The 21326-nt window shown below is 39.6% G+C and overlaps 1 protein-coding gene across 2 annotated transcripts; it reads right to left on the bottom strand.

Annotated features, from left to right (window-relative positions):
- Positions 1-925: 925 nt before the first annotated feature.
- Positions 926-15389, bottom strand: zdhhc7 (zinc finger DHHC-type palmitoyltransferase 7). 2 transcript variants are annotated; one of them, XM_034116657.1, is made up of 8 exons: positions 15266-15389; positions 14019-14117; positions 8242-8592; positions 7438-7562; positions 6705-6801; positions 6060-6141; positions 4838-4968; positions 926-4034 (listed from the first exon to the last, which is right to left on the bottom strand). In XM_034116657.1, exons 3-8 carry the CDS (start codon positions 8584-8586, stop codon positions 3831-3833), a joined length of 984 nt encoding a protein of 327 aa, XP_033972548.1. In that variant the 5' UTR covers positions 8587-8592; positions 14019-14117; positions 15266-15389; the 3' UTR covers positions 926-3830. The 2 variants fall into 2 exon arrangements, with proteins under 2 accessions (XP_033972548.1, XP_033972549.1); XM_034116658.1 differs by having other exon boundaries at positions 926-4013.
- Positions 15390-21326: the final 5937 nt, after the last annotated feature.

The following is a 21326-nucleotide window of genomic DNA, read 5'->3' as shown; positions in this document are numbered from 1 at the left end:
TTTAAAAGCAATGTATTTAATTATTTTTCTACCACTTTATTGTTTTTTGTGTTTTTCATATTAAATATTTTTATATATATTTTCCAAGTACATTTTTATGATTGTACTATGTTTTATATCATTATTTGATTGAATTGAATTTAAATTGTATTATTTAAATATATTTTTATTCATTTTTAATATATCAATTCTATATAAATTCAAATAAATTCTATATAAATCCAATTTATCATTATTATGATTATTTTAGTTATTATTTTATTTTATTATGGTATCCCTCGTTTTTTTATTTAATTATTTATTCGTTGTATTTTTACTTGTGACTTCTTTATTGTCATTATAATTTGTTATGAAATTATTTCATTTTTGTTATTATTATTCTTACATTTTGTATTTTATTATTATTTTTTGTTATAATTTTAATTACATTGTCTGGAATTAAGACTAAATATCTTTCTACCTTTTTCAATTTTTTACACCACAAATACAAACGTTTAACGAGTTTGCATACATCTTTTTACATCTGTTCAGAAAACACAAGGCTACCAGGGTATCATGTCCTGTCCTCTATACCTGGCTGCTAGTTGTGTGCATACAAGTACAAATTCACTCAAAATCACATGCCAGTAAGACCTATGCAGGTGCTCGAGGCTCAACACCCAGGGGGAAGGACATCTTTTGTCTTCTGCAACGCTGATGTTAAATCTGGATCAATTGTCCCCACCACTTTTTCTAACAAAGTGACGCCCATGAGTTTGGGGGTCCCGGGCCTTGTTGATGCGGCTGGTAGCGGAGGGGAAGAAGCTGTTCAGATGGCGAGAGGTTTTGGTCCTGATGGATGAAATGCATAATATACAAAGGGCTAGGGTTTTTTATGTAAATCAAAACATCCAACTGACAGTGAAAGACAATCAAAATCTACAGCTTTAATTTAATCAAGTTTATTATGTAAAAGAATGACATTAAAGATATAAGACATTAAAGATTATGACACATTAATAAAAAAAACATTCCATTTATATATTGTTAATAATAACCTTTATACTCTGTTTATAAAGCTGAAGGACTTTTGTTCTTGAGGCTACCTTCTCCTAGGAGAGTAGGACACACCATTTGTCTCAACTGGCAATTTGAATGATAATTATGTGAACGAACATCATGTTAAGAATATTCAATCAACATCACACAATGTTCACATTTTCTGCCCAAATCTCCTGCAAACAAGAGCTAGTAAAACCCTTATCAGTTTCACATGTTTGTACATTGTCAAACAACCCCTCTCCACATGATTGTACTTCAATGAGTCAAACAGCAGGAGGCTAAGAAAAAACACTTAACAGAATTTAAAAAGTCTTGATTGATTGAATGTAAAACTACATACCCTGTAACGTGACACCCATTTAAGATTCTATAATTACAGCATCTGAGTTGAGCCATGAAACAGGACCATCCTACTTAGATCAACCAAGCTTACCCACATTTAACCAGTCAACATCAAATATTCATACAGTCAACACAATCCATCATTAGCACTGATGTTCTGCTACTTCCTACACATATCATTACAAGTTTAACAGTGTGTTAGTCTAGCCTCTGTTACCTCAAGTCCTGCTTCAGATATTTTATTATATTCCAATGTCCTGTGTTTTGTTATATAATGCTCTAGTCCTCTTATGGATGTCGTTTTTGCCATCGATACCTGCAACTATTTGTAATAACAGCTGTTGTTTGATTACAGTGTGCATCTAGTAAACTAAACAGCATGACTTTTCCTGACTGTTTTACATGTGCATATTTACGCATATGCTGTGTGTTAGGCTGAACTTATCATCCTTTATTTTGCACCTCATAAATGATACAATGTATTTAGCATGTCAGGGTACGGGACTTACTGAATGAACCATGCTGAATATAGAAAAAGTAGGATATGAATAGGATAGTGATATTACCCCAACATTGAATGAGAATGAGAAGCGTTAATAACATCCCCTGATATCATTTAGCTTCAGTGCTGTGTCCCATAGCACATCAGATATCATCATTTAGTGTAAACAGTTGAGTTCCTTCTCCTGCCAACCACAGATCAGGACAAACAGCAGGGTTTTGTCCAACACGCCATCAAAAAAAATGAGACTTTGAGAATCTATATGTGACAACTCAACACCAGCCAATCAAACGGGAGCCTGAAGTTGAGATAAAAAAAAGACACATTCATCCAGTGCAAACAGACCCATTGGTAATGCAGAATACAAATAGGAGACAAGTTGTCACAAAATGAAAACACTTTCATGAATATGGCAATACTGATGAAAGCTTTCAAAGGCAAACTCACATTACTGTATGGTTTTAAAGCCATGGATAAGGGTTCTAATACAATTGGGAAAATATCTGCTACTCGATGTACAGGCCTGATATTTCTGAAGTGTAGTAGGAAAGGCCTTGCAAGCATCTGCTGAGCTCGGCCAGACTTTGTTCAGTGTTAAAGCTCGTATAATGAGCCTGGTGCCTCAGACTCGTTCAGCAAAGCAGCTCCTTTCTAACACGGCTGACTGAACAAAGGAGCTTGGCTCTGCAGATCGGAGTGAACTCACAAAGAGCCAGAGGAGGTTGTGCTAGTGATTTAGGTTCTCCTTCTCTAAATGTCGGAACACTCAGTAGCAAAGCAGCATGCAACGCCACGTTTTCTGTAACTTGCATCCGTCTCGATGGTGATTTCAGAGTTTTAATGCTATGAAGTATTTCTACTTTACAAAGAAGTAGCTTTCAGAGTTCAGAGACAACTATGTATTAGCAAAACAATTAAAACGTCATGACTGTCAGTCTTTTCAGCAGCCAACGTGGTTCAAACTGAATCACGTCTTTATAAAAACACAGGCAGGCATTGCAGTGGTCTGGGGGGGGGGGGTTCACTGGCAGTTAAGAAAACTTGGATTTTTGTCCGAAAGAAGATTCAGATTGTCGTTATAATCAACACAAGATGGGTTCACTGTACTGAAATGTAAAAATGAAATGGACAATTATGTTTGTCTACTGGCATGAGTAACCTAAAGAAACAACAATTCCTGTCCAATGAATAAAAAACAAGACAGAAGATGAACGGACAGGAAAGGCCCTTCAGTCTTGAATAAGAATGAGGCTTGTGTTTAGAGTAGCCTGTTCATTCAGTTGAAGAGAGTGACAGTCTCATTTCCTGGCTGAGACGCTGACTGATTGAGCTGTTTTACATGCAAATCAAGGCAGCACAGTTCAATTTCTGATGTCCACTGTGCTCCACATCGAGTTTCTCTCATGTCTGTGCATGTCCTTGACAGTGATTTCCTTGTCTGGGTCCAATAGAAGGGTTTCAAGCATTTCCCCATTGATATCCACTTGTCTGCGTCCAGTGATGATGAAAGATATGTTGCTGATTCAAACACTTATCTTGAATCTTACAGTATGAGCGCTGAAAAGAAAAAAAGCTGCTGAAGTTGTGTACTGAGGATGCATGAGTTGAGTTGGATATCTCACAAGGAATAAAAGACTCACTTGAGGTAAATACTGCATGCTTTACCTAAAAAGAGAAACGAAAAAAGAAACAATATTCCAGTTGTTCAGAATACTCGTGCATACCCAAGGAGTTGGGTACACATCAGCATTAGAGTGATAATACACACTTTCAGTCATGGTTAGTGATTGACTGTGGTCCCACTGGAGGAGCAGCGTGTCTCCCTGTCACCCACAAAACACAGCCTCCGGGAGCAGAGGTCCATCCTGTCCATGGCTAAGGAAGGCAATCAAGAAATCTTGCTTTAGAGAGGGTCTTGGTGTTAGTGAGCTGCATCAGTCTGCTCTCAGACGGAGAACTCAGCCCCCCCGCGGCGGCCGTAGGTCAGCAGCAAGAGGCGCCTCAGACGCAGGCCTGTGAAAGGGTTGCACCACAGCAGGGAGGGCGACCCCCCGAACACGGCTCGCATCCCGTCCCATCTCATGCGGCGCTCCCACGTGGGCTTCTCATTTTTAAGACGTTCAATCTCCTGCAAGACATGCAAACGCCTCTGTGAATAAAAGATTCCTCATTAAGTTTTCTGTTAGAATTCTAACATACACAACCGTATTAGCATTGGGAGAAAACTGAAAGTAAACCGTAGGGTATACACCAGGAGTGTCCAAACTTTTTTTTACCGAGGGCCACATACAGAAAGATATACGAAGGGCTGGGCCACTCCCTAGAGGTATATTGCCTCTTAAGTTCAGTTATAAGTTGGACAAATCTATCCAATGTAGGTCAATTATTCTTGATACTTGAAAATGCTGTAAGAAAAAAACAGCTCACATCTCTCCAGAGGGTTTACTTTATTTTGTTAGCAGCTCATTCCTTAAAACAGAAGCTTCAGATTGATTATCATAAGAGGAAATATGAAGGGTATATTTCAAGCTTGTTATATAAATAAGTCATTGGGCTTTTTTCTTATCAACTTAGATTTGTTAGAAAATGTTTCCAACTTTAATTGACTGAATTTATTTGAAAATTGGGCTTAATAATACATGAATACTGTGTACTATATTTGAACATATATATTTAAGAAGTACAACATAAGACAAGCAGAAATGTATTATACTTAAGTCATTATACTTTTGCTGAGGGCCGATTCAAAATGGTCCGCGGGCCGCATTTGGCACCCGGGCCGTAGTTTGGACACCCCTGGTATACATGCTTATTCAATAACACTGGTAACATAGTTGATGAGACTAAAAGGTATTTATCCAGAGTCCAGCTCTCTTTTAATCTATTTCTAAAACAACTTAATTTGACAGTGACCCTAAAGGGGAAAAGCCCATGAGAGCTGTTGAAACTGACCGTCTCGTCGTTGCAGATGGAGTGGAGCTGCGTTCCAAACATCACAGCTGTAAAAGTGAGGAAGAGGATTGCTTCGAGGCAGAGGAAGATCAGCAGGAGCACAGACGCCCCGGGTGAGAAGGCACTGCACTCTGGTCACAGGAGAAGAGGAGATAAGGGGATTTGTTATTGAAGAACTGAAATGTCAAGTGAAAAACTGAAATGTCAAGTGAAAAACTGACTAAATAAAAATGCAAATATTAATATAGGACTGGATGTGCATACAGTATCTCCAATGTATCCTCCTAAAAGATTGTTACCAGACTAACAAGATGGAAAACTGAATCCATACAAAAAAACTGAACTGAATCTATGCAACAAGGGATGAGCTGTAGTATAAACTTGACTGCTGTATCCTTTCACAGGGTATATGCAGGAATCCTGAAGTCAATGTAATACCTTTTAAGACCTTTTTTAAGACCCTTTCCATACATTTTAACCTCATCGCCACTTCGAATAACCGGTTACATTGGCGACACACTTCACCTCGCATTTACTATATACAGTATTGATTGTCCTTCCTCCTTATCTTCCAACCATTTGGACGCAAACTTGCATTTCCCCATAACGATGTTGTTTAACAACCGGCGTAAACGGACCTTCGCGCGCTATCAAGCAGTGAGCGTGCGATGTCCTGTTCAGAGGACGTGAAATCCAACGGGATGCCATAAATAAACTACACAGAATCCACTACAAACCTATGCAATGATTACATTCAGGCAGACTGTAGAATACAACCTCTTTGGACAATTTATATACTTATTGAAAACAAGCTACAAAATGTAATACCTTGGAAAATGCCATTTAATGCTTTTTAATAGCCTTAATTTTCGCTAAATTGATTTATCAACTTGTAATACTTTTTAAGACCCCGCGGACACCCTGTTTCAAATCAGTTGAATATATGTTCTTGCTTAGAGTCTCATTTTGTACAGGGCAGCAGAGGTTGGAGTATAAGGAAAGAAATACGGTCTTCATTTTCAGGTTAATTCCTACAGAGACCCACAAGGGAGCAGGAACAGATCAATGCAGCAGAGCAGCTTTTCTCCACTCTGCTCTGTCTCTTTTCATCTCTAAAGTACCCCAGTCTCTTGCATGACTCATCTGACTCATCTCTGTGACATCCTGTGTTTGTCATTCTGACTAAAACACATGTCAACGTCGACACAAAGAGGCAGCTTACCGTTCCACTGGACTTTAATACAGGTGAAGAAGTGCATACCACTGAGACCCAGGGCATGGGCAGAAATCAATGATATGTACATCTGCAGGAATCAGAAGAGAGGCAGGGAAATAATGAAAAAGTGACAGAGAGAAGAGAAAAAATAAGAAGTTATTCTCGATCTGGGTTTAGAGATGCCGTGTTAATGTTAGTTAGCTATATTCACATTTAATAAAACATATTGGCATGCAGTTAAAACGTGTTGTGCTGAGTTTTTTGAGTTTTTAATCTGTATGGAACGCAAACTAAACATTTCATCTCACATTTGACCCGTACTGCTAAACCATACATGACAGCTTTATATTCCTTTCATTAAAATAATCCAGTCAGCATATAAAGCCATATAAAAAGTGCTGATGTTGAGTCATGAATGGCTATCAGTGTGCGTTTCATGTCGGCCTGCTGTGCTCTACATTACTGTGAACCTCAGCTGGTCATTTCATTATAGTGGGAACATTAAAGGATGGGACTAATGAACAATTCCCCCTCTATTCTGGTTAAAAGACAGGTAATTACACTTGGTGTCAAGGCGGCTGATGACTTGTGTATTCAGTTATTATAAGTGAACAAAAGGAATCAACATATCCATAAACTCTGTGTACTTACAGTGAAAAGTACAAAGAATCTCTGATTCTTTTCTCCCACGCAGTTATTGACCCAGGGACAGTGGTGATCCATCTTCCGGATACATCTTTTACAAATACTGCCGGCAGGAGAGAGAAGATGTTAATGGATGAAACATTGATTCTACAAATGTACTCAACTATAGTCAGTGTTTCCCATACATTGATTCATTTTTTATTTTTTATTTATTTAAATTCTTATTTATTTTTTGGATAGTGAGGTGGGCTGATGATCGGAAGGTTGCGAGTTCAAATCCCGCCTGGAACACCACTACTAGTGTGCCCTTGAGTAAGGCACTTAGCCCTCAGTTACTCCAGGGAGAATGTCCCTGTAATTGGTCATTGTAAGTCGCTTTGGAATAAGGCGTCTGCTAAATGCCTGAATTGTAAGTTATATTGTTGGGAGAATAAACCCCACAGATCCTCAACTCCCGTGTGTCTCACTCATTAACAACGCAACACAGAGCAACAAGAATGTTGTCTGCTACAGAAACCATGAACTCGCATGTATTTTGGGGGGGGTGGATGCGTGTGCCACCCGAATAGGTTAGGGGGGGGGGGGGGGGTTCCCCCACAAATAGAATCAAATTCTGTGAGAAAACACTGATGCTGTTTACACAAAAATGTGCATATACAGATGTTTTAAAAAGAATAATTTGGATGCTAACAGCTGGTGTAAATGACCCAACTGGTTTCTGTGTATCCATTAGACTGACCTGCAGTGGTGTGCCCTCTCAGGCTTGATGCTACAACACTTTGGGCACTTGTAGATGACCTCTCCAGGCTTCAGCTGTAAGCTCTCCATGTACTCCTTGGTCGCGTTGCCCTTAGGAACGGCACCCTAAGGTGGGGGAAGACAGACAAAGACAAATGCTCTCAGTTACAAATGTCCAAATAAATGAATTGTACCATTATGTCTCAGAGAAGTCAAGCTGTGTCTTTGTGCTTGAAGCAATTTAACAATTGTTTTTAGGATGTTGAAAAAGGTTTAGCGTTTATATTATATAGACTGCATTCAGAACATTAATATAGCATTAAAGAACCTGTTATCTGGACCAACGGCATTATAACAGAAGGGTAAACAAAAATATCATAGGCTCAATATAACACAACAAGATTTTAAAGCAGCTGTCCACGGAACTAACTAAATGAGTACATTTTTACGAGGAACATTTATCTGCAAAAGTTCTCATTGTTATGACCCTTAAATAATAAAACAAGAAAAGCATTTGCAGAAGTGATAGAAATGCAAACACTACGTTTCTGGGCCTTTTACTTTCTGGGAACATGTGGTTAAAATCCTTTAATACTGTTCTTAAATGAATGTATTTGATTGGAAAGTCTTGAGGAGCTCCAAATGTATTTATTGTCTTCTTTTTTTATCTTAAGCTGAAAATGTTGACTATGTTTCTACCCCTTTTGGACTCTTTTCAAACCCTGTCTTCCTCCTCTTTCCCTCCCCACTTTCTTCCATCTACATCTTCAACCGTACCCACTCTTGATTCCCTTCACTTCCTTACCGGGTCGCTCAACATGGTGCGCAGATGTGAGGCCAAAGCGAGCACAGCCAGGGAGTTGAAGGTGGCCCCGTTCAGCAGCGAGTACCAGAAGTTCTTGCTGGGCAGCAACATGACAAAGTTCACCACAAACTCAGCGTACAGCACCAGGAACCAGGTGATGCCGGCACACACCATCCCACAGCTGTCCTGGATGAACCACAGTGTGCGGGCCCCCCCGGCGTGGCCAGCGGTGGGACCCCCGACTATCACCCCCGCTGCCAGGCTCCCTGCCTCCACATCTGCTCCTGCCGACAGCAGCGGGTGGTGCTGCTCCAGGTCCCTCTGCCGGTGGTTTGAAGACTGCATCCTGCCCTGGAGGGGAGGGGAAATAAATGAGGCAGAACTCAATTCAATGCTACTGTCTTCCCACAATAAGAACATAAAAAAAGACAGCACATATACAGTAGTTATTTCCATAATAGGCCTACACACTGTTCTTCACAACTATTGGCTTAGTGCATGTTGGGTACAATACACAAATGGCAAGCAGCTTTTTGTATAGAAAGCTATTGAAACATGACCAAAAGATGGGGACTGAAAAAGACTGATATGAATACATAAAGATCCACTTAGAGATGACGTAGGAAAATAAAAGATACAAGGATGGGCGCTTTATTAAAGAGGCCATTAGAAACCCTACAAATAATTGTAAACAAGCCTTAAAGGTGGGGTAGGTAAGTTTGAGAAACCGGCTCGAGATACACTTTTTGTTATATTCCATGGAATGCTCTTAACATCCCGATAGCAATGAATATCTTAAGTGCTTTGACAAAAAATCCATAAATAAATGTCATCTGTGGAAGCCGTAGTACTGTAAAAAGCACGACCAATCATTTTAGCCGGCCCGGCTAAAGTAACTGGATGGCCGACCTGCCTGTCAGCCTTCCATCTGTGCACAAACTTATCTCGTGCCCTCATTGGTCATGTGCGCGTTCGTGTGTGTTGGAGGAGGGGCTCTGTAAGGAAGTGGCAGATTTTTTCCGGCTGTGTATTTTCAAATTTTAGCACAGTCGAGCTGGTTTCTCCAAAATTACCTACCCCACCTTTAAAGTAAATAACATTTATCAAGTCTCCTTGGGTTAACACTTGAGCAAAGGTCACAGCGTTTTCAATATCATCTGAAAACATCACATTAGAACCCTGATTTTTGTTTTCTGTTGTATGGCAGTCTGACCAGGACCTGACAGCTTGCGTAAACCAAAGACAGACAAACACTTTCACTATCATTGAACAGTTCAGATTGCAGGGCAAAGGTCTTAACTCTTCATGCTCAGGGTCGCATGAGTCATTGGAGTTTCTCTTCTGTTTTAATGTCAAGGTCACAAGAGAGTGCTGGTATCTGCCTGAGAGACAATGTCCGCAGCTTTAAGATAAATCAATAGCCGAGCTGATCCCTTCTGGAAACTGATCCTGCAGCTGAGGAACATGTGAGGAATACAGGCTAATAATAATCCGTAGACTAAATGACCCCCTGCTGGCATGCTTCACTGTGACTCACTGAGACAAACAAAACAAATAATCCAAAGCAGCACAATAACATACTCCATATTCTGTAATGTTAGCTTTCTTTGGTGTTAAAGGCATTGCAAGTTAAGCTACAGTTAGATTAACTTGAACTTAGATTACAAATGTCTACCTGTCCTTACACACATAATCAGAGTGTAGATACTGCGTAATCAAAGTATTTTATAAACTCTTGTTTTCAGAATTTAGGACAGAGTTTAGTGTTGAAATCCAAGTTTTCAAAGCTTTTTCTTCAACACAATAAAATGTGAGAGGCTACTGATAACACAAGTGAAGTAAAAGAGTGTAACTGCATAGCATTTGCTGCATAATAATTGGGAAAAAAGGGTGTTGTAAAATACATAATATGTTGACATGGCAGTGAGATTCCTTTGAAAATTGTAATAGTCTGTCATATAATTACAAATGATAAACGGTGTGTAATATAACCTCACTATGCACGTGTTGTGCTTTTATGAAACTGTCTTTGACACAAATCCAGAAATGTCTATACAACCTCTTCATTCCTGAAATAAAAGTCGGAGACACAGCTGAAATAACAAGCTTACACTGAGTTGGGTTTTAACATTACCTCATGCATCGGTCATTATTTAGCCACACTATGGACTCCAGTTGTTAGGTAGAAGTGTGTATTGTATTATCTGTGACTCTAGCTGACTGTGATGTAATGCTTTGAAGCAACTAACTGCTTCCTTCTCTTAAACAGTTGAATCAAATTAGACATTTCCAGTGATATGGGTGGTGCAGCGCTAAGCTTTCAGTTCAGCTGACCAGCCAACAGGAAGCATTGAAACACCACACTGCTGTGCGTTTCTGCTTGCTTCTTCAACTTTCCATGTGAGTGGGTGTCATCCAAATTGCTTGCAAAATGGAAAATGAACGTGAGGGACATTATGTGTTTAAAAAAGCTGAAATCAAACCCCAACAAAGATGTCTTCCTGGCAGCCAGAACAACAGAGATCCAGCAAGGAGTCCAGTTCATGGACATTGATTGAAAGGAAGTACAATTTGTGTGTCTCCTGCTAGAGGCTATTCAATTATTTGTTATGCATTAAGACCGGAAAGATAGTAAGAGGCTGGTTAAGCTGGTGTAATTGGGTCGGTTATAGACTTGTCTGGTGTCAGGCCAATAGTGTTCTCCCAGAAAATGTAATAGTAAGTGATTTTAAATCTCTAATGCTGACTTTAAAACGCTATGTGGCGTATACTTTAAATGTCAATATCTGACATAGAAACACACATTTAGAAAAAGACACACTTTCTATCAGCTTCTGAGTTTATACTATGTGTGAATGTGTCTCTGTAATAAAGATGTAACACAGGACTTTCACTTATATGCCTAACAAGTTATCTAGGGGTCTTGGAGGGGTCAACTTACATCAAAATGGCACAATGTCAGGTCACATTTTACAGAACAGAAACATGTCCTCTGTGGCTGATGAGCATCTAGTGAGCTGAGAATAAGGACTGACATGTTTTATTATTTAATTCCAACATGACAGAGACATCACTTGAAAAGGTTGACATATGAAGCTCAGCACAAGTTCAACCAGGAAGACCTTCTTTTACTCATTCATTTACTATTTCCATGTTACTACTCTCTCTCCTCTCAATAAGTGATCGGGGGCGTCACTCCCCAGCTTAACCAATCACTTCGCTCTATTCTCACAAGCCTATCATAGCGCTCCGCTAAACCTTTTAAATCTGCTCTCCCCCCTCTGACAGCTGTCATTTCAGGTGTCTCGACGCAACCCTCCTCCACCCCTTTTCACCTCCCGTCCTTCTGAATCCAGGGTCAAGCTAAGCCCCTCCCCCTTCAGACCGACCCCAACTATCCATTCACCACCACCAGTGTCTAGACCCCAGGGGGGTTTCATCGGATCGGTTCTCCCTTCCCGAATGATACTTCCTGCACAACGGGGCCTAATCGCCAAAACTCCATTACATTCATTTGTGTATTCCTGGCAATAAATATGTATTCTTACATCAAAACCGTCTCTCCTGATTGAACTAATATCGCGAAAAAACATGTTTTAAAGTGTTGTGTTATTGGCTTTTTGTGCTTCAGTAGACAATTACATTTGGAAAGGATAGCAGAGAAGTTGCCTGTCTAGCTAAAATAATACCCTTTTAGAGATTGGCTGTTCAATATGCTGCTTTTAAAAAACTCACAAAAATGTCAGTGGGGATTGAGGTTAGTACAATGAAATACACAATAAGCTTTTGATTTTGTGTGTACCATATACAAAAACTGTAAGAGGATTATCTTTGATGTGACTTTAACTCATGATAATTGTTTTTTCTTCTGGACCCCCACAGTCCATCCCCATGTATGTCTCTTGTTATTATGGGGCAACATACATCGTTCCCCCACCCACATATTTTTGATCTTCAAACATAGAGTTATACCTCAACATAATTTCATCCAACTCCCAGCTGACTACAGGTGTTATTAGTCAGAGAGTAATTTAAAAACACCAGTGTGGGTGTGTGCACTGCAGTGGCCTTTAATCATAGCTGTTATGAAAGAATGAAAATAATGGATCAATGGCATTAGACTATATGTGTGAGCCTCAGCATAATACTTTTTTTTAATGATTGTAAAATATAAACAGTATGCGTGAAAATCTCCTTATTAAATAACAGAAGCAGATTTGTTCTCTGTGTGCATAATGAAAGACAAGAGAGGTCTCAGGCTGATCCCAGCAGGTTTAATACCTTGGTGTTTGCTTTTAAAAGCCTGACATTTTTCTATTCTTTGTTTATTTGTTTACTTTGGCTGCGCTTGCAGTTGAAAATACCAGAGCAATCCCCATTTATTCACTGTACAGTGTAAACACATCATTTTGTCAGCAAGTAGCCTTGAGAATGAGAGTGGACCAAATAAACAGCCGTCACAGTTTGAATGAGTGAATGTTTGCAGCACTAAACGATGCCACCACAGCAGAACTGCTATACAGAAAAAGAGACTTTCCTGCATCAAAGAGATGAAGGCTGGCAATCAGGCTTTAGGAAGTCAATATAGCACAATGATTGAGGCTTCTGTTAAGAGCATCACCAAGTGAATACATTGACATCACAAAAATGACATGTATCAGGATCTACGAAAATGGTAGTGACTGATTCATCTGGCTGGATCTAATCAGAGCAGTGTGTCAAAATGACAGGATATGAAACAAAACACTTTTTTGTAGGTTGGGAAATGGAAACAAGGGGCTGAACTAGCTTACATTAAAACAAATAAAGGAACCATATAGGCTGAAAAATGCTCCACATCTAGCAATACCAGCAGATACAACATGTCTACTAACACAAAACCCTTACCCACAGTCTGTGAAACCTAACTATAAAAACTGTAAAATGTCAAGAAATATTACTGGTCAGAATTCAATGTACTTGTAAAATTGCCTGCCAAAGGATGCCTCTTTCATTGCTTTGACAAGTCTTTTTAATAACTAAAAGCGTTGTTTACCATTAATCCTCAGCAGCGTGCTGTTTTACATCGGGAAGAAATAGCATCATATCATTTTTAACAGAGCAGAAAACGCTATTGGCTAATTTAAGGCGTATTGACTTCCTGTGGTCAATCAATGGAAGAGAGGTCCATTAAAGCCACAGCAGCTGCCTGCCCCTCCCAGTCAGAGGAAACCACAGAAGAGCCCCTGGTCTCTGTCTCGCCCCTCTCATTATCTCTCTTTTCTCCTCTCTCTGACATACACAACCAGCAGTAGCCTCAGTGTCATTCGGCTCATCCTGTTGCAGAGTCATCACACAAAGTATTTTCAAGGGCTGGCTCTAGTGTAAATGACAATGGGATGAAACAGCAGCCCAAAATATTCCTGAAAGAAAGAGGATTTGATTTGCTAAGTGAGTTTATGTATCACTGTCGCATTTCGAAATTGCAGAACAGCTTTATGGCCAACCTACTGTCGATTCTACTGAAAACAGTGACAAAGAAAAACAAAACGAAGAATGAAACAAGCCAGGTGGCAAATTACTTATCAAGTGAATGCACTCTGGTACCTACAGTTCAGTCATGTTCTACTACTCAGTAGTAAGCTAAAATAAGGAAAGCCACCCTTCCAGCTTTTGCACAAGAGATAAACAGACATGACATTCAACATGAGTTGCTTTGTTCTGTTTGCCCTTGTTGCACATTCTGCTCTATGAAATGAAAGACGTACAAATTGATAACATTTATGTTGGTAACTTACCTTTTATGTTCTCTCCTCACAAGAACATGATTTATTGTTCACCTCCTGGACCAGCATTCAGGATAATGTACATATGAAGCCTGGCATGGAGGCTGACACCTGGAAAATGGCCCACAAACACACACAAAATGTGTTTAATGTTGGAATCAAAACATATCAATACACAAAAACCCCAGTCTGTTAGTTTATTATACACCAAGCTAAAGCTGTTAATAACACTTGCGAACAGTATGACTTTTGTTAGAGTGTAGACCAAACCTTAAAAACACCTTTCAATGAAATGGACATAGTTGAATCAACACTTCTCTCCAACAGCTTCAACTGAAATGTTTATAATATAGTCTTCGAGTAGTCGGTTGTATTACACTGCATTATGTTATGAATGGCATGGTTATGACTTATAACTGGCAACTGAATATAAAAACATTTACAGTTACCACACATGGCCACAGTTTGTAAAATGCTTGCTTAAGTCTTCATTGTGTCCAGGACTGTGTAAGTGTTCCCTTTTTAATCCCAGGGAACACTCTCATCGTTATGGCTATTCATAGCAATGTACAGTAGTGACACTGCAAGTATTCACTGCTTGTCTTTTGACCACCAAACCACCAGTATAACCAGTGGTTATACTGAGATACTGACATGACTGCTATTGACCGAGAACCACTTTCAATAACATGCTGTTTTTTCGTAAACACTATGTGAGTCTCCCTCCTTCCTGATGCCAAACCAACCGGCTGGTCGAAGCCTCTGTTCAGTTACTTCACTCAAATATAAGAGACAGTTTAAATATGTAATCGGGGTGGAGGAAACTCTATTTTATACACTGCCCATCCTCAAATCCAGTGAAATAATAGGCTACTTTGATTTAACCATACATCTCTGCTGCAATGATAACTGTAAAGGTCGTGACTGAAACTGAACACTATTCACACACACACACACACACACACACACACACACACACACACACACACACACACACACACACACACACACACACACACACACACACACACACACACACACACACACACACACACACACACACACACACACACACACATCACACACACACACACACACACACACACACACACACACACACACGCACACACATCTCATGCATTGTAAATCTGGCTTGCTAACTAGCGACATACAGAGGCTAGCACCGCTAGCATGCTAACGCAGAATACGACCAAGGAGTGCCCGTGCAGAGCCTCCCGAGTGACAGCTGAACTACATACCTTAATACTGTTAATTTATGATGGTGGGAACGCCGTCTTAATACATCTTGAAGTCCCGTTTGAGATAAAGTGCAGTTTTAACGCCGCCGTGCCCGCAGCAGCAGCAACAACATATCGCTCTAACAACGGGCTGACTGACAGTCGGTGACCAGGAACGACGCTGTTTCCGGGGTTCACCTCGGGTTTTTCCGTTAACGTTCGTGAATGTCCGGAAAAATTGTGTTTGCTTGAAAAGCGTCACCTGGTGGATTGTGAGAGACTTACTACTACAAATCTGCGATAATTGCAGTTCTCCTCTAGTGGGTGCTACTGTCTGAATACAATGACACCCCTCTTCCAAGTAAACTTTGAGAAACAATACTCAACGTATTTAAAACAGAAGTAAAAGTTAAAACTATCATGAAGGAAGTAACAAAAACCAGCAGACTGAGGTAGAGTGTTCTGACTCCTGAGCTCTCCTTCACAACGTCATACCATTAATCTGTTTGCATCTCACATATGTACTATCTATTACAATAAGTAGTATTATATTTCGCTGTACAGCGTTTTATTTTACCCCATCTTATTCTATTTACTTGCATATTGTCAACTTCTCCTGCATTACTTGCACATTAGTCTTGCAACATTATCTTGAACTATTTGTATTGTTTTTTTATTTTGTTGTATGTCTAATGTTGCATTTTTAAAGGAGCCTGATTTACATTGTTCATTGCATATCTACACTGTAGCTGTGCGTATGACAATAAAGCTCTTATTGTAGCTTGTAAAAGTGCAGTTGTTTAATGCTCCTGAGCATGTATGGATGCAAATAAATATACATATTTTATAAAAAAGATTAGCAAAAGCCTAAACAAATATGTTATAAGTTAGTAATTGTCTTAAATTAAAATGGTGTGCCATTCAAGTACTTACATTTTCCAATGATTCATTTCAACGTAATTGCATAAGGGGATCATAGCAGTGTTTTTGAAAGTAGATCATCTCTGAAGAAAATGCTGATATTTGTGACTTGCAGTTTAAGTTTTATTTTTCAAATAAGATATTGATTCTCATTTATTTCCATATTATTACGATCAAACTCTCGAAACCTGAATTGTGGAAACCTTCACAGTGAACATGACGTCTGCATTAATTTCTGTCACTGCTAAGATTAATTTGATATTTTTTGCTTAGGCACTTTACTACCTGGATGAGGATAAGCAAGAAAACTAAAATTATAAAAATACTTCACATTTACAATACCCTGCTCTTGGCTCTATTGAAAGACTCAAGTCGATGAATCCTTTTGACATTCAGCCATGACCATGAAAATCAGTCAAATACATAAAAAGGTTGAGTAAAAAAGAAAACTGTAATGGTCAGGCTGTCTATGAAGCTAAAAACGGTCCTGTGTGGTACACATCTGGTCCATTCAGTGATGTCACAACTTTATTTTGGGATTGACAGCTGAAAAAAACCACAGAGTAATATATTTAGCTTTAACGGCCTGGGTGTCTTGTGGTCAGCTGCAGAGAGATGTCCCATGTCCCCAGCAGGGAGCAGCAGGTTCTGCTGTCACTGGTCTCCAAAGAGTGGATTATAAAGCCAAGACAAAAGCAGCTTGGTGGGTCTCTAACCAGTGTGTGCGCAGAGAAAGCTCAGGGCTTCTGCCCCATCCTGTCATGGTTTAGAGCCAATATCAGCTGTCTGTTTTAGAGAGAGGGAGAGAGAAAATACCCTGCAATCCTCTAAAGCAGCTTAAAGGCTGAAAGAGGGGACCGAAGCCTTGTCCATTTCCAGAACTGCTTTTCTCAGTCTCTCCATTATGGCTACATGAGCTGCTGACTGACTGCCAAAAGAGCAATGGCTTTATGTAAGCTTTCTTCTGCATCTTCTTAAAGTATCTCCTCATGATATACAATCCCAAAAACATATCCTACGTGGATGTACCAGGATATGCATAAGATAGAACATCGATTAAGAACCAGGGTTTCTAGATGTTTACTCTTGATGTAATCAGGAGTCTTGTATTCGATTAAATAATGAATGCTAAGTGCTCATGTAACAAACCAAATCACCCGCCGGGGGGCCTTGGTTCCCATGTGCATTATTGTTTTGGCGCAGCCCCACCCCTTTTCCCCCATGCTCTGTTGACATGCTGGCTTTTGGAGTGAAATGAATTGAAGCAAAGTGGAGTGGAGAGCAGAGTGGTTTGGTGTTTGATGTGACTGTAGCGAGTCCCCTTGATAGTGTGTGTGTGTTTGTGTTGCTGCAGGATTGAAAGGACGTGGGTCTTTGCTTCCAGAGGGGATGAGAGAGAAAAACTAATTTGGAGAAAAGAGAGAAAGAACTCACAAACAAAATATGATTATCACAGAAATCTTTTCAAGTCTTATTTTCAATGTGGTCTGGGAACAAAGCCACAGCTGGGCAGTCTTAGTATTCTTGCTGTCTCCAAGATTTATCAGACAAACAGGATAAGAATGTGTGGGTGTTTAAAGAATGTCTCTTATCTAATCTGGCAACCTGGTCTAGTGTTACCTCACACCACAGAGATGATAATTTAGTTAGTAAAAATGATATAACATGCATGTGTAGTGGAATTTTAAGGTGCAATACGAAAAGTTAAGAGACTGTTTATGTAACATTATAACTAAAATGTACAAAGGGGAAATCTGGAAAGTAGTCACACTAAACATCAGTATGTGTCAAAGAAATACAAAAAAATGTCGGATATCATTTTTGCCAAGAGTCGGATCTATATGCTTAGATATAACCAGAGAATGAATGTAGCTTAATATGTACTATAAAGACATGAGGGGTTCATTAATTGTCTCTGTGTTTTGAATTAAACACAAAGACCTGACTTCACTTTATTTGTGGTAAAAAGAGAGGGAGAGAGGGAAAGAGAGAAGATTGGCATAACTGCAGTTTGGTGAAATGTATGATGGGTATTTTAAATCGTAGAATCAGAATCTAGTTAATTGCCAAGGTGTTCAGATACAAGGAATATATGTACATGTAGGATTGCTATATGAAGGTATTTCCAATAATAAATAGAATACTATATATGGCTATAATTAGAACAGAAATATGCGTTGAATAGATTTCACACGGATGGGTGATGTGTGAATTTAATATGTTCATTTTAACAGTGAGTCACACAATTATTCATATCTGTGAATATGTAACCAGTTTTACATAATCCTTGTTGTTTAATTTATACCGTTTCTTACATTTTTATTTTTACTATCCTTGAAGTTGTACCATACTATTCTGTATTTCAAGCTAACTGCTGTTGCTGCATTTCCAAACACAGATTAGCTTATCGATTTTGTCTACTCTCTAAATGTAAATTCCTAGTATTAACCTACTAATTCATATTCCACACAGCAGACGACGCTCTGTTGATACCATCTGTCTATGCTGGAGATATCCAAGAAACATGTAGGCTATGCATGCAAACGCTCCTTGAGACAGAAACACATGAAATAAATGAAAGACTGACAGTAAATCAGAGCAAAAGTATCAGAGTCTTGACCGTTGGGAGTGTTGTCCACATGAGGAGAGACACGGACCATGTTGGGATGACTTCTAACCTGGTAGAGGCTTATCTTCGCTGCAACCACCTTTGCTTCGGCCACACAAATCCAACCTAGAAGCCTTTTAGATGGGATTTAGAGTTACAATCCGTTGGCTTTTCTAAAACCACAAGAGTATAATAGACTATAGGGTTAAGAACATTTGCCCTCTTAGGCCATTGGCTCTCACTTGTTGAAGTGTGCCCAATCATTTGCAAAGCACAATTGAATACAACAATCTTCACAAACAAGTTGCAGACCATTAAAGGTCACTAATGTACCTCTATAAATATAACAAGCTCCTACAGCAGGTGATTGCGGTAGAGATGAATGTCTTTGGAGAGCCTGGTGAAGGACATCTTTAGAATCAGCTTGTTTGTTTCCTCCTTTCCCAGTGCTGTTCTTTTTTCTGCAGAAAGGGACAGATATAATGGACTCCATTAAGGCTTTGGTGAGAGGAGCCAACAGACAAACAAGTAGCATCCATGATGACGCACGCATCAGAGGATGACAAGCAGGAGACTGTGTTTTAACATGATTTATAAAAGACTTTGAAGTGGAGAGTGACAAGCGGCAGAAACTGGCTGGTAAAAAAAAGTGGGTAATTCTAAGCTGCAACATTCAAAGTAAATCTTTAATCATCTAAGCCTGTTGTGCTGACGTTTTTCCACAGACATATCACTTTTCACTTTTGCCAAACATCCTTTGGGTTCGCTGAAGTTTTCATCAAAGTGATAGGATTATAGCTAAGCCTTGACCCAGCAGATGTCACTTTGACGGAGAGTATTTTATAACACACAGTTGAGAGCCTTATTTCACAACACTTAAAAACATCGGTTAATGCTTTATAGCTAGCCAATTATCTAGAATTCCTTGTCAGAAAATCTAGAAACTCTGTGGTAAGTCCGTATCACCAATCAGACTGAAAAATGTTTTAATTCAAAGAAAGTTTGTCATTTTGTGAGATAAACGTATTTACTTTCTGGCGGAGAGCTGGATTAGAACATTAATATGTCGGTTCATAAAATGTAAGGCTATAGCAGAATAGCTACTACCCGTTAGCTTAGCTTAGCACAAAGACCAGAAACAGCAAGCCTTACTTTGATTTCAAACTGCTGTAAATGTTAACCGACAGACTATTTTATCTCTACTGTTGCATGGCAACTGTACAGAGCCAAACATTACTGATCCTTAACCCTCCTTTAAGCAGAAATTATTGTTTCTATTCTGGGTTTTCTGTCCATATTAAACCAGCAATTAATAATGCGTTAAATACTGAGCTTTAGAGTAAGTAATAGGCCCATTCTCTGGGTTAGGGGTTAGGGGTAAGACTTACATCACACACACACACACACACACACACACACAACACACACACAACCACACACACACACACACAGCACACACACACACACACACACACACACACACACACACACACACACACACACACACACACACACACACACACACACACACACACACACACACACACACACACACACACACACACACACACACACACACACACACACACACACACACACACACACACACACACACATCCCACTCTTCTTAAGTGCTGCATCACATTTGCTAAAATCAATACAAAGTTTATATGAGGGCTTTTAAGGTAAGCTTAGCTTTTCCTTTTCATTTGGGTTTGCGAGATTGTGTGTGTGTGTCTGTGTGTCTGTGTGTGTGTTTGTGTCGGTGTACGTAAGTCACGGTTGAGTGGAGTTCCTCCTGAGTCTGGACCTTCGTGAGTTGAGGCGTGACTCACGGTTCAACCCGCTGCTGCATACTGTGCTGTGTAAGAGACCACATAGTGGATGATGTCCATCAATAATTCAACAAAGATAGACTTCCTTTTTCTCTGGTTTTCACTCGCCCCCTCTCTCCCCTCGGTGCCTCTGTTTCTATCTGACTGAATCCACCTCATACTTCCACAAACAGCCTCCATCTCTGGGCCCTCTCTCATCCGCCTGCCTGGCTGTTAATCCAGCCATCCCAAACCACTTAAAACAAGCAGACAACATGCTTCCAAATTTAAATCTGAGGCCAGAGCAATCTTTTTTTACTCTAGTAACAAGACATAACGGCTTTTCGTGATCATGTCACGTTAAGTCTACACAGTGCTAATCCTCTTCCAGACACTCGCTGTAAGATGTCAAACTTGGAGGTGTCAAAAGAGCTGTGTTTTACAGGCTTTCAGCAGATGATATTTTGACCACACATTGATATAGTGGTTAGTAGTAAACTACTACCTCACAGCAAGAAGGTGTGTACTTCACTGACTGAGGCCTTTCTGTCAGGAGTTATTCGTTACCTCTGAGTTTATCCTTTTACTTTGAGTGCTAAACATTTTTACACACCAAAAAACACACGTTTAGACAAATTGGATAAATCTTACATTAAATAAGAAAACGGTTGTGTTTATACATTAAGGGAAGCAGCACATAATGGTGAGTTCGTATGCCAATAAAATGTTAGTGTGGGCC

This window comes from Trematomus bernacchii, unplaced genomic scaffold, assembly GCF_902827165.1.
Source record: "Trematomus bernacchii unplaced genomic scaffold, fTreBer1.1, whole genome shotgun sequence".
Lineage (NCBI taxonomy): Eukaryota > Metazoa > Chordata > Actinopteri > Perciformes > Nototheniidae > Trematomus > Trematomus bernacchii.
The sequence above is the reverse complement of the archived record's forward strand: the minus strand, read 5'-3'. Positions and strand labels throughout refer to the sequence as shown.